Raw genomic sequence first — 9,645 nt, 5'->3', positions numbered from 1 at the left:
CTGAGGTGGTGAGTGGGGACTGCCCAAATCTCTAAAGCTCTCCGAATCTTTTCCGAATTGATCTGGAGATCTTTGAATCGATTCAGACCTTTTTATTGGTCTCCCGATTCAATTCGATTCGGATTCAGAGATTCGGCCCCCAAATAAGGCTGAATCTCCTCCAAATTGAATCAGCACCTGAAGCTTTGCACCGCCCTAATGGGCAATTATTGGCATGGTAGGAGGAAAGATCAGGTTCAACCCTGTGAATAGAGAAACCCCAACCATCTGTAGCCTTCCTGTTATGATGAAGCCGTTTGTTACTCGCACATGGGCACTGATTTCAAATTCTGACACTTGCACACAGACACATGCTAGCAAAGGAGTGGCTCCTACAGTCAGGCTCAAGTCCCCAACACCATAAAAGTACAAGGTCTTTGGTTGCTCCACCTTTTTTTCTGGGCCACTCTAGCTTTATTGTTGTGTGAAGTTGTTTGTACAGGAGAAAGTTGTAAATATTAAAGCTTCTGTTTCTTCGCAATGCCTCTTCACCCCACATTAACATCTCTACTTTGTGTTGCTCTACCACAGAGGGAATCATGTAGGCCTGTAAATATCTTCTGTCCCTAACCTCTCTCCAACTTCTCCTTTGCTTTCCCTTCCCCTTTACATCTACTAAAAGAGAATTGCTTCCTCAGTAGTAAATCTGACACAGCTGCAAAATTCCACATGTTTGAAAAAGGCTCTCTGCACTCAGGAAAGCTTTTACAAGTATTCTGACTTCAGGAAAAGTGCCTATCATTAGTCTGAGAGGAAAAAGGCAGCTACAGATGGAAACAGTACACATTGCTAAGATTCAGTGACAAGATGGATCCATGATTACAGGATTGTCTAGTGGTGAGTATACTTATTAACACAGATTACCCTATGATGAGAGAAACCATTGATGGGTTTTGTGCTGCAGTGAAACAAAACAATGCTTGCAGTAACTGTGTGTCAGGATCTTATTTGACTCTTCTGTTGGCTTCAGTACTGTTACAACACAGTTTTAGTAGTAGGCTGAGCCAGATTTTACTCAAAGCTTGAGCATTTTGGTGGCTTTAATGTTTTTGATTGGGTTACTGTCTTGTAGATCTAGTCTCTTTGCATAGGGAAGTAGGTCTGACTCTTCCACATCCTTTTCCTTTGGTAGGCATGTAAACATCTGCAAACTAGGCATAAAATGCTGCCGTCTTAACCCAGCATTTTGAATTCACTTTGCTTTCATGTAAACAATTATACAAGGCAGTAGAAAACTCAGCCTGAAAATTGTTAGGGTTCGTAACACTTCCAGTAAGTCATTGCTCTCCACATATGAGTTGCAGCTAGCTCCTTCCATGAAGTTTGTTTTTATTGCTTTTCTAACTTTGATTTGGAAAATTTAGCCAGAAATTGCTAGAGATACCAAATGCAAACGAGATTGCTTCTTTAAAGTCTGAAGGAAATCTGTCAGGTGGTTGAGTTAATATATTTAATTACAAACGTACCTGGATTTGAGAAGCTATGGCTTTGTTTTATTTTCTAGCTTAATCCCAAACTTGCCCTGTTACTATCCTTTCATACTTTTCACATCGTTTATTTACCTTTACAGATGCATGCACTGGTTATATTAGAAGAACGTACATTAAAATTAAGCAAAGCTGTTAATGTGTGGGGAGTTATCATCCTTGTAGAAAGTTTTGAGAACCTGCTCTCATTTTGTGAAATTATATAAAAGCTCAGTGTAATTATGTTGGGAACTGAATGAGCTATGATGGCCAAAATTTTCCCAGGTGGCCATTGATATTGGGTGGCCAGTTAAATTGGGCATACAGGGTGTGTCTACATGTGCACCTTAATGTGCATTATCTTACTGTAACGTGCATTAAAGCATCACAAAAAGTGAACTTTCACTAATGCGCATTAAAATAGGCTAATGCACCTTTCTCTAGTACCTCACAATCGAGGTACTAAATTTAATGCACATTAGCAAAAGCTCATTAATGAATGTGTAGATGTGCCCACAGAGACTGAATCATTGAAAGACTGATGCCCTTCTGAAAATAATGTCCTAAGTATATGTGTGCACATGTGTGTGTGTGTTAGAAAGAGAGAGCGCACATGTTGCTCTTTAAGGCTGCTTGCATAATAAAGACATAAAAACACTGATACAGGAAAAAGCAAACAGATTTCCTTTTGTTCAAGGGTTACTAAGCTGCTTTTGGTGTTGAAGGGCAAAAGTATCGGTCTCTATGCTTGTATGTGGGGGGGGGGGGTTGGGGGGGTTGGTTTTTTAATCGGAACGCACATTTTCCCCAGTGGAGGCTGCCACTCCCACTGAGCAGAAAGGTAGTTAGCCGTCTTAGTCTGAAATCAGGCAGAAAACAGAGTAGATGTGTACTTTATAGGTTAACTAAATTAGAGATGCATAGCATCTGTAAGCAGTAGGCTTATGAAAGCTTATGCTGTGCATTTCTGATTTAGTTAGCCTATAAAGTGCAAATTTACCCTACCTTCTACTGCTACCACTGCCATGCTAATTTTGACAAGACAGAGCAATTAAAATAATAGATTTTCAATAAGTTTTTAATATTTATTTTTAAAATCACTTGATGCTTTGTAAAATTAATTTGATAAACTGTTATTGCATATTATAAATCTATAATTTTAAATTGCACTGTTTTATAAGGTCTGAGTTTTGAAAAAAGTATACCAGTGGTATCTTACTTAAATTTTACAGGTATGTAATTGTATTTCAGTGAATAAGTCCGCTCAGTTAAAAGGGACTGCTCCAAGTTGTGAATCAGGACTTTTTAAAAAGTATTTCCCCTGGTGTCATAAAATCTGTCACTTCAAAACATAAGGACTTCAAAGTTAACAGTGACATTATTTAGTTTTCAATAAATTAGATTATTGTAATTTGCTATCAATGAAGCTGGGGGAGGAAATGAAGTCAAGTCAAGTTGGATGCTCAGGAGACAGGATCTTGTAAGTGATGGCTCCCATTGCTGTATTCTCTATCAAAATGCTCCCTGTCCTAGGTGGAATATGTGCTGGTCCCTTTTCCCACTGGGATAATTGACAGTTTTAGGAAGCTTGCCAAAAATTACATCTGAACTGGGGACAGAACCATGATCTTGGAAATGGTAGCCCCAATCCTCAGCTTTTATGCCACAGTTCCTCTTGCACAAATTGTTTCCAATCTCTCTCTATTTACCCAGACTGTTTCCCTTTGTGAAGGGCTTTCAGATCAACAAACGAATAAAGGTGAGGTTAACTGCGAAATATTATTCTTGGCATTATATTTTTCCAGCTAGGGTGATTATGGCAGAGAGGAACAGTATGTGTGGGACATTTAGGGCTAATCTTAATTCTAATACTTAGTAGAGAGTAAAGAGAGCTTTATATCTGTCTCTGCCTGTGTGGACAAAAAACAACTACACTAAGGGCTGAGTTAGTGCGGATTACTTCTTTCCAGTCTTGCTACAGGTGAAGGCGGAAAAGCAAGAACATTATTGCAGCTCTACGCTTTAAAACTGTCCTGGGTCTGCCTCTGAAGCAGGGGTGCCATGTGCCGTGCATAGCTTGGGGCTTGTGTTCAAGCCACAATCCAGTTCTTAATTCACAATAACTCTGCTAACATTTAGACTGAAAGCAGAATATGCTAACCCTGCATGTGTAGCAAACCTCTCTCTTGGGCGCGTGTGTGTTTTGTCAGGTATTCTTTGAAAGATGCTCTATGAGCATGCATACCTCTCATTCCTTAAGTTAACCAATGAGGTCATTTTTACCCACTAAATTTCCTTACAATTTAAAAAACCCTGTCTCCAAACTACACAAAGGGGGGGGGGGACCCAGAAAAGCAACTCTGAAAAATTCCCAAAACAACAGAAAGGACCAGTAATAGTTATAGAATAAGATTACTTAACAGCCTGCCATATCCTATACAACATCAAGTCCTTAAAAACTAGTGTACAGCTCTGCAAAAAACCCATGAACAACAACACAGCATCATACTTTCACCAGGAAGGCAAATACATAAGCACAAGTATTTTGAAGAGATTGCCTAACAAATTTCCCATGTGCAATATGGCTCTCTGGATTTATTTGGGTTTCCTTCCTAATCTCAGCTGAACTCTTTTGATGAAACTTTTCAAAAGAGACTTCAGCCTGACCAGCAAAAATCTGACAAATCTGTAAGCAGCTGAAGGCCGTGTCCTTCTAATGATAAATTAAGGACAACCTTAACTTCAGCAGATATTGCCGGGTCCACCTGTAATAGCTCACGCTTAACCTACATATATATTTTTAAAGAAACAGTAGTTATAAGTACTTCACCTAAAACATCGATTGTTAGTGGCTAAATATATGAAACTAGATTTTCTATTAAACTTGCCTCATAAAAGTATCTTCCCCTAAGATAAAGATAAAAATGTTTCAAAGTCCACAACAATCCATGAGTCAAACTCAGAGGTACTGTGCCATGACAACATTCATTTCTTTCAAGAATAGATATTCTTTGTTTTATGGGCCACAAAATATACATTGTCATTCACTATTCATTTTCTGCTTTTTAAGGGTCTGGGTTCTGTAAAAAAAACCAAAAAAAGTGTGCGTGGGGGGTGGAAATTGTAGTGCTCCATACCACTCTCACAGTAAAAAAACAGACAAAGAGTTTCTGGAGAAAATCTCAGCAAAGATCATTTGACAAACATCATCCTGTCAGTAGAAGAAGCATGCGGACAAAACTGATGATGGGTCAGAGGGAGGGCCATTTCCAAACCTAGCTGATCCTTGCATGTCTACAGGAGAGTCTGGACCCACAGATCCAACCACACCTACAAGCCAATCTTTATAGCATGATTTAAAAGGAGTGATGCCATCCAAAGTCTACCTCAGTTTCGCTAGGGCTCTGGTCATACAAATGCACAAACAGATCTTTGCACGTCCCCCTTGGTTCCAAAAGCTTCCATTGTATATTTTTTGGAGAAACTAACAGAAATGGTATACAAAATGTGACATAATCACACTATTGATAAATCCTACATGATTTCGTATAAAGCATGTTGTTTTGCTTTCCCTAACATTTGCAGTTTGTACAAACGATGATGCTAACGTAAGAATTCAGAGAAAAGTAGAATGGGTTGCTAACCTAATCAGATCAATAAGAAAAATCAACGGTGTACTGATAGCTGACACAATGAAAAGACGAGGTTTTTAAATCAGTGTTTCTGTGCATGTGGGATCTATGCTTGCAAAAGTTTAATAAAAACCTAGCTGCAACATCTACTTGCTATGCTAACCCTTTCTATCATGACAACAAATCTTGATACATAAATTGGAACAGCTTGCTCATCAGAAAAATGGAGTTGCCCGTGTGTTTACATAAAATTAATTTTGAACGGTTCTGTGTGTGCATGCAGAGCTCATGCTTGCGGACCGAGTGTTTTTAAAAGCTAGTTTCAAAGCACCACAGATTAAAGTTTTGATCAATGTAGTTAAACCACCACAAATATGAAGGTTCTTAGATTTAGTTTCCCTGTTCCAACATCTGCATATAGGCAAGCTCTAGGATTCAAGAATACCACCAGGTTTTGACTTCAGAAACGGAAATAGCTAATATTTTAAATGATCTGGTTGTCTGCATAACTGGTATGCATGACAAGTGTTGCACACTCCAACAAAAAGAAAATCATCTGATAAAAATAATAAAATGGAGAGCTCTACAAAAAATGCTTAGCCCCGAGAGAGATGTTTTTAAAAGAACAGCTCACGTTCCAAACATAATTCTTAATTGGATGTTACCTTAAATATTTTATATTCACATATTCATATTCGGGTAACACTGCTTCAGTGGAGACGCACGCACACAAGTTGTTATTAATAAAACCAAATGTTATAATGATGTTAATTTTAACTATTAAAAAAATGTAATAACCCCAATCGTTTAAGGATTCATTTACATGGCACTCCTGATTAGGTATTCATCATGTCCCTTATTAGGATAACATCTTCATCATTTATGTAGAGCACTTGAGTTGTTTATCGATACAACTATCTGAACAGTTAGTTCTATGTACATTGTATGTTAAAAACCTGTTTATAATCTTAGTTTAGCTCCAAATAAACACCTTTAGTGCTTTTTTAATTTCCTTTCTGAATCACATGGATGTTAAGTACTATAGCCCTCGTGATTCCATTCAAAGCAGCTTTCAAAAATGTACCATTTCAACACACTTCCTTTCAATTTTTCCATGCATCTGAGATCGAAACAGAACGCTTTGTCTGAGGACATTAAACGAAAATACCAAATGGTGTAAACTGGGGTAACTCTAGTGTTTTGTTATGCGAACCTAACTAAAACAGCTGGGGATCGGGCCACCCATAACGTGACTCAGAGCAGCAAAGCATTAATTACACATGAAGCAGACTTGCTCCCTTTCCCACTGAAGTCAATAGCAGTTTTACCTTCTATTCTTATCCCCAAATCCTGGCCCGTGATTCAGATCCTAGATTCTCAAACTGCCCTATAAACAATGTGCCTCCAATGCAAGTACAAAGAAAAAAAATCTGAACATTGCCAACAACCTCAGCACGGCCTTTTCCTATTAAAAATATGGACGGTCTTAGAACCTGCCATCTCTTTCCAATAGTTTGACCATTACAATTGCTGTATCATATTGTCATTCAGGCCAACATAATGCAGTTTTTACATGACCAGTTCTCAAAGAGCTTTATCTACCCTTTAAATAAAAGCCTCTATAAGGGACAGCAGACCTAAGAGTGGGGAGGAAAGTGAATAATACTTAAATTAGCAAATGGTCACTGTAAAATATACTGGTTGATTTCTATTTTTTAAAAATCTTTGATACATTGAAGATGTGCTAGTCAGACATATTCCACTAAAATCTGGCTATGACATGAGAAGTCCAGTGAGTCAGGGCCACTAAAGGAAATAATGCTGAAATACCGATGAATAGTAAAATTTCAGTAGAAAATCATAATAGCATGAGAGAGATAACATACCTGTTTGTCATTGGCCCTATGAAAGGGTTAGTGATTAGCTGCACAGTTGCTTTAGAAGCAAACAATAAACCAACTTGAACATTTTCATTTAGAAGGTCCTTGTCTTCCTTAGGGCAATCTGAGGGTGTATCAGTCACATTTAAAACCATTTGTTCTGTCTGAGCAAGATACCAATCTTTCGGTCTTGTCCTATCAGACTGATTTCCAGTAACCATTGTAGAGTTGTCATAATAGGAGAAGATACTCTGAAAACTGTCCAATGTTGATGAAACTATCTTGGGCCTAATAGTGTGGGTTTCAGTCGCATTTTTGTGGTGTTTGATGCTGTAGAGGTAACTGGGAATTATTGGCACTGGAAAAAACAAACGGAGTACGTTGGTTACTCTACAGTTGTCATTGCAAATGACATCACTTCATTAGCCTGCACGCTTTATCATTGATAATGAAATGATAATAGAACAAGTAAAAAAAATAGGGCTTATCTTGCTGGAACATTATTAAGAGCTCTGTTGTTAATTTTTATCTACAGCACAGGATTATATTAATAAAAGTTGTACCAGGAAGATGTATGCTGGCTGTATCGATGATAACTAGGAAGTGCAGTTATAACCTGCTTCTGTAAGCTTTTTTCCATAGATCTTCAGATTTTGTTGGTTTGCGTGAGTGTAGCAAAGTCTTCCATAGGTATTATTTAACAAGCAAAGTATGAGGAGAACCCAATTGCTTGTGCAGCCTTATCTGGTGCATATTTTTTTAAAGAACACTTATTGAGGTGTAAAACCACAGAATCCAAGAAAATGGTCTAGTAACACGTATTTTTATTCCATGCAATTAAATGCTGCACAGAGTAAAAGTATTACGGGAAAAGATTTTGTGTCATCTTTATAATAACAGAGGGAGTTATAACATTCATGTTCATTCTCTCTTCATCACTGGATTTTTGTTAAATTCACGTAACAGAAAAATCAAAAGTGAAATTCTTAATATGATTTTCTTTTCTTAGTATAATTTTCCTGAAAATACTCATATAATAAAAATACATTCTTCAAAATTATTGAAAGTGGATGCCGCAGTATATTTTGCAAAGGAATAATAGTGATACAAGCAACAGTTGCTTACTTGTGTCACCTCTTGCAACATCTGAATATTCATCAGACCTGAAAAGATCTTCTAACATTAGGTTACTGAATAAGAAATGAGGCGCTAATACATTTACGAGAAAATGATTTTCTTAAAAAAAATAGAAAAAAAAATTAAAATATATACACAGCTTTATCTGAAGTCCTATTGTGGCACTGGGCTTTTTAAACTGAACTTTCCATTGAAATCAATGAGCGCAGTTTAAAAACTGATGCCACCATGCACTCAAGGAGTCAAACCTGTAGCATCTATGTCTGAGGGTTACATGAACAAGTATTTTCCTCTTGTTTTCACGTTTTTAAAAACTGCATCCTTATATCAAAGTTTAAACTAAGAGAAGACCTTTTAAAACTATTAGTTCGTATTCAAGCAACTTAAAATGTTCTTGTTAAATACATTTATAGCCATGCCTGCATATAGGTCCTGACTCTGTGAAGTCAAGGAAGTTCTGCTGTTGTCTTAAACCATGCAGGATCATCTTTGTTCTGGTCAAAGTTGACTGGGTTTTTTTACTCCACCTAATTCTGTTTTACTTCAAACTGATGTAGATGTCTTAATCTAGTTGTCACTGCTGTGCTACAAAAGTTATTATAACAATAATGATGGGGGGGGAACCCTATCAAAGGGAAACATGTGCCTTGTGTGTTATCTGGCCCTCCCTTCAGTCCTCATGACCGCAGAGAGAAGGAAGGAAGGCATCATTACAAAGACTTCAAAAACTGAGACAAGTGTTGGGTTGGGTTTTTTTTTTCCTACTAGAAATATTTTTCTGCAGAAGCCCGCAACCAGGACTGATGGGGCCAGCTGGGAGGACAGGGTGGGGGGACCTCGGGTGCAGACAGCCGCATCTCCGATGGTGAAAAAAGCGCTGCAGGGAACTTTCCTGAAATAATGTTCCTGAAAATACATACAATAAAGAAAAGACCAACACGGCTACCAAATACATCCCCGAAACACAGAGGATGCTGAAGTTTAGCCCGTTTTGGATTTAAGCTTCACTGCTGAACAGCAGGACAGATTTGCACGCCTCCCTGCCTGTCCGCCCAAGAAATCCTGCCTGCCCTGCACAGCAAAGAGCAACTCGCCCAGACCCGGAGGGACCCACGGCCACCCTCGGCTCCCTCCCTGCAAGCTGACAGGAACTTTTTCCCACCTTTAATGTTCCCCAAGCCCCAGGAAAGGTTGCAGAACCGGGGTTTGTTGCTGCTGTGGAGATTTCTTAGTTGGTCTACTAAGAAACCATCCCTGGGCTACTGAGGCATCGTCCCCGAGCCAAGATGCGCGGGGAGGCGGGGAAGGGGCGCGGGCCGGCCGGCACCTACCCACGACGGTGAGCAGCATGTTGTCCAGCAGCAGCGCGATGAACACGATGAGCAGGATGAGTCTCCGGGACTGGCGGCTGTCTCGGAGCCAGCGGAGCACGGCCGGCTCCCTCCACGCCATGGCTCGGCCGGCACCTCGCGCCCCCGCCCCGGCCCGGCC

General features: G+C 39.2%; 1 protein-coding gene across 1 annotated transcript in view; it reads right to left on the bottom strand.

The window, feature by feature from the left end:
• SLC18A2 (solute carrier family 18 member A2) overlaps nucleotides 1–9,639 on the bottom strand; it is an 86,004-nt gene extending 76,365 nt beyond the window's left edge. The window contains exons 1-2 of the mRNA XM_019502898.1: nucleotides 9,486–9,639; nucleotides 7,024–7,375 (exon numbers count right to left, since the gene is read on the bottom strand). Coding sequence (XP_019358443.1) covers nucleotides 7,024–7,375; nucleotides 9,486–9,606 — 473 coding nt within the window. The 5' untranslated portion in view covers nucleotides 9,607–9,639. The remainder of the gene's footprint in view (nucleotides 1–7,023; nucleotides 7,376–9,485) is intronic.
• Nucleotides 9,640–9,645: the final 6 nt, after the last annotated feature.

Source organism: Gavialis gangeticus, unplaced genomic scaffold (genome assembly GCF_001723915.1).
Source record: "Gavialis gangeticus isolate Ggan-Ray unplaced genomic scaffold, GavGan_comp1, whole genome shotgun sequence".
NCBI lineage: Eukaryota > Metazoa > Chordata > Crocodylia > Gavialidae > Gavialis > Gavialis gangeticus.
Note: the sequence above shows the minus strand (reverse complement) of the source record. Positions and strands in the feature narration are given on the sequence as shown.